The sequence below is a fragment of the Amphimedon queenslandica genome, unplaced genomic scaffold (genome assembly GCF_000090795.2).
Source record: "Amphimedon queenslandica unplaced genomic scaffold, v1.1 AMPQUscaffold_9771_Cont18042, whole genome shotgun sequence".
Classification (NCBI taxonomy): Eukaryota; Metazoa; Porifera; class Demospongiae; order Haplosclerida; family Niphatidae; genus Amphimedon; species Amphimedon queenslandica.
This window is the reverse complement of record NW_003549957.1, coordinates 1-4,244: the sequence shown is the minus strand read 5'-3', so window position 1 is coordinate 4,244 and position 4,244 is coordinate 1. Positions and strand designations below refer to the sequence as shown.

Genomic DNA, 4,244 nt, shown 5'->3' with positions numbered 1-4,244 from the left:
TAGATGTCTATTTGAATCAGAGGGAGACTTAAATTCGTGGGAAGCATGCGCCTTGCGGCGCATGCTGGAAAGTAAACTGTATACTACTAAAATCGAGGGGTCCGCAACTCCTATTTTAGGTGTACGAGATTAAGAGATTAACCAGATTTTTGAGATTATCAGAGATTATTTGAGATTATTTGGAAGATTACCAGAGATTTTTTTGAGATTTCCAAAATTTTTTTGGGATTATCAGAGATTTTTAAAGAGATTATTTATTAATAACTACTTTATAACTTTTAATATTTATTAATTAAAGTTAGTTAACCATTATAACTACTAATAATTATCAATTAAGGTTAATTAATTTTAATAAACTCCGGATACTAGCAGATATGGTGAGATTATTTTGAGATTTTTAAAGATTATCAAGGATTTTTTGGGATTTCCAGAGATTACTGGAGATTTTAAAGATTAACAGATTATTATAGATTATTTTCAAGGGTGTACGGGATTATTTGGAGTTGCGGACCCCTCGACTAAAATAGGATAATATATTTTTGACACAAATAACACACCATAATTTACTGGTTATAATTTTTGTCCTATAGCTCCTAGTGGTCCTCCAAATAATGTGAGAGGGTTTATATTAAATGCTACTAGTATCAAAGTGAACTGGACCACTTCATCAGAGACTAATGGATATGTGATTGAGTATACTACTGGAGGTGTAACCAGGAATGTAGTATCTACCAGTGAAGATGAAATTGTACTAACAGATCTCTCACCAATGAGTACCTATACCATCAGTGTGTACTCATATATAGATCTTCCTTCAATTAATTATATGACACTTTTGATACTGCAAAGATATAGTGGTTGGTTTATAAGTAGCTAAAATATTTATATTAATTCCTTTTTAATAGAAGTGACAATTTTTTCTACTCCATCAGTTTCATCAATCCACAGTGATAGTAATATTGTTCTTGGTGTGTCAGTAGGTGTATTGTTGATTCTGCTAACTGTCAGTGTTAGTTTTAATATCTACTGCTTTATAAGGTACACCGTGTAATAATATTATGCATACAAATAATTGATAATTTTTTTAGAAATAAAGGTTGTTTTGCTACAGGTGCTACTATTAAAGATCCAAAGTTAGTATAATAGCATAAGTTACTAATATGCATGCACACACATATAGTCGAGCTGATAAAGATATTGCCAATGCAAGTATGTGAACCATATCAAATTCACAAGACTAAACTCAAAGAAGAAAATGAAGCAGTGTATGATGAATGTCATGCATCACCTGATGCTACTGGCACATATTATGAACTCTGATGATGTACTGAATATTGAATGGTTTTTTGAACAAATATTAGACTAGGTATAGCTAGAACTATAATTATTGTAATTTAGTTGTGTTCAATAAATGCAATTGTAGTCAAATCAAAGGAACTATAGAACTAGAGTAATTGATGTGACTCCCAGCCTTTGCCTCCTGAAAATCCATGCACAAATTTTCTATACTGTTACATATAGATCAAGATTGAGTATACAATAAGACCAAATGTGTCATGTTTCAAACCAGCTTAAGGTCTAATCATAATACCATAATACCAACAAAAAGCGGAAAAATTGATGATTCAAATATATACTTTCAAATAAAATACTATTATTGTGCAATAGTAAGTTAGCATTTGTCATTGATATAGTTGGTCTTGTTTACACTTAAGTTGTGCTGACAAATTTACAACTTTTTGAAAGTGTAAACTGAAGTGCCAGTTTTGTTTAACTTAGCGAATTGGAAGGAGATACACGTAGGAGGTTAAAATTAATGAAGGTGGTGTTTCACTGCCAATTGAAGTAAGTCTATTAGCAATAGTAAGTTGATCATCTACTAAAAAGTATTTTGTATTGATTTATGTCATACTAGGATCAATTTCATCTGTTATATGGTTTAATGGTTTGAACAAAATAACATGTTTTGCACCGTCTACCATATTGAGAAAACCAAGAGTAGTGATGCACCAATACCAATACAAATATTGGTATCAGCCCGTTTTTATCAAAATCAGTTGATATTGGTATAACCAAAATAAGTTACCAATATAAGAGCTGTTGATAAGTATAACAATTCTTAATAAAAATAATAATCACAGCCACAAAATGACATGAAAAACAGTTTGAGTACTCAGAAGCAGAGATGCCCGTTTTTCAAATAGAACCTAGCAATTTTTGACTATAAATATTAATGACTCTAATCAATGATTGTAAATAAGGATAACAATTGACTATTTTTATTCTTAAAAATATTTCATTGAAGTATCGGTATCAGCCATTTTAATGCACAAAATAATTGGTTGGTTAATATCGGTTTTGAAAAATGTGTATCGGTGCATCACTAACCAAGAGCATGAGCCATGATCAGCAGACTGTAATCATCACTAATAATTGGATCTATACTTGTTTGTGGCATGTCATCAAAGAATTCTACAAAGTCATCAACAATACCTCAGTGATATTAATAATATGTAATCAGTTTTATTAATAATCAAATTTTAAATATTATTGGTATAATATTTTCTTTCTTTTATATTCCTCTCCTTGGTTTCCTTCACCTTTGGAGTATAAATTAAAATTCTCGTGATGTCACTTCCTGTGAAAAGAGCATGTGACCATCCGGTCTTGCCCTGTTTCCAATCCATAAATGGTTGAATCATAGGTATCTATGGTTGAATCATAGGTATCTATGGTTGAATCAAGGCTGGTGTTCCAAAATGGCAACTAGACTAAGAGTCAGTAAATGTTGGGTTACTTTTAAAAGAAGATATCATGAACAAGCTGTTCGTTTGCTACGTTTACAGGATCCTGAAGTACTTCAATGGTATGAGCCTGACCTGCTTTATTATTCTATAAGTAATGGCTGGCTAGATGTTACAAGAGATCTATTGACTATTTACCATTTTAATCCACATGAATATTACAATGATGAATCCTGTCTTTATACTGCTGCTAAAGGTAATCACGCCGCTATAGTTGGATATCTTATTAAAGAGTGTGGCTGTGATCCAATGATGAGTACTAATGAGTATGGTAGTGATCCTGTTCTTCATTATGTAGCTAGTGAAGGATTACTTGATGTCTTAAAGTGTATGGCCATGAACATCAGTGGTCATATAATGGATGAACAATATTGTAATAATAATGGTGAGACTGTTTTTCATCTTGCTGTTGGACACAAATGTTGTAAAGTACCTTATTAACGAATGTAACTGTAATATAATGACTTGTGATAAATATGGAAATACTATTCTACATTATGCAGCTAGTAAAGGATCGCTTGATGTTATGAAGTACCTCATTAATACTCATCACTATAATGTAATGGTTACTAATAATAATGGGCGGACTATTTTCCATAGTGCTGTTAAACACATAGATGTTATAAAGTACCTCATTCACCAGTCTAACTGTGATGTAATGACTCCTGATAGATATGGAAATACTATTCTACATGATGCAGCTAGTATAGGATTACTTGATGTCATGAAGTACCTCATCAATACTCATCACTGTAAAGTAATGGTTGCTAACAATTATGGTCAGACTGTTCTTCATCGTGCTGTTAAACACATAGATGTTGTAAAATACCTCATTAAGGAGTGTAACTGTGATATAACAGTCACTGATAAGGATGGACGAACACCTCTTTATATTGCTGCCAGTTTGGGTACACCTGAAGTTGTTGAATACTTTTTATCAACTGGTAATTGTGATCCTTTGGCTAAAGACAATGAGGGAAGGACACCATTACAACTAGCTAAAGAGAGAGGTTATGATAGTTATACTGTCATTGCTATCTTCAAGAAGTTTGGTAACATTAAAATATCTCATCCAATTGATTCTTATGTTAACGTTCTCCTTGTGGGTAATCCTGGAGCTGGTAAAAGTACTCTTAGTCATGTCATCAATGACACAGCTACTGGCCCTTTTGTTCTTGGTTCTTTTAGAAATGTTGGAGGGGTAGTACCCTGTACAGCTGGCATCATTCCTTATAAAATACAACACAGGACACTGGGTAACGTCATTCTTCATGATTTTGCTGGTCATTCAGAATACTACTCCAGTCACAGTGCTGTCATTGAGAATCTGTTACAAGGTTCTGGTGGTATGTTCCTGATACTAGTCAATATACTGGAGAAGGAAGCAGTCAAACAGCTTCATCAGTGGCTAACAGTTGTGAGAAATGATGCACAGAAAGC

At 32.8% G+C, this 4,244-nt stretch overlaps 2 protein-coding genes across 2 annotated transcripts; both read left to right on the top strand.

The window, feature by feature from the left end:
• Window positions 1-523: 523 nt before the first annotated feature.
• On the top strand, window positions 524-1,431 carry LOC100641483 (uncharacterized). Its single transcript, XM_003391312.3, has 4 exons — window positions 524-857; window positions 906-1,038; window positions 1,089-1,133; window positions 1,181-1,431. The coding sequence occupies exons 1-4, from the start codon at window positions 770-772 to the stop codon at window positions 1,215-1,217; spliced, it is 303 nt and encodes a 100-aa protein (XP_003391360.1). The 5' UTR covers window positions 524-769; the 3' UTR covers window positions 1,218-1,431.
• Window positions 1,432-3,366: 1,935 nt separating this feature from the next.
• On the top strand, window positions 3,367-3,856 carry LOC109590614 (espin-like; the record flags this gene model as incomplete). Its single annotated transcript, XM_020006511.1, has 1 exon — window positions 3,367-3,856. A coding segment is annotated over exon 1 (490 nt), but the record flags the coding sequence as incomplete, so codon positions are not given.
• Window positions 3,857-4,244: the final 388 nt, after the last annotated feature.

What these genes read in the sequence shown, in the direction of transcription:
- LOC100641483 (XM_003391312.3), top strand. Translation starts at nt 770, where the DNA reads ATGAGTACCTATACCATCAGTGTGTACTCATATATAGATCTTCCTTCA. An exon ending in GATACTGCAAAGATATAGTG is followed by an intron (nt 858 to 905) that starts GTTGGTTTATAA and finishes CCTTTTTAATAG; the next exon opens with AAGTGACAATTTTTTCTACT. An exon ending in AATATCTACTGCTTTATAAG is followed by an intron (nt 1,039 to 1,088) that starts GTACACCGTGTA and finishes TAATTTTTTTAG; the next exon opens with AAATAAAGGTTGTTTTGCTA.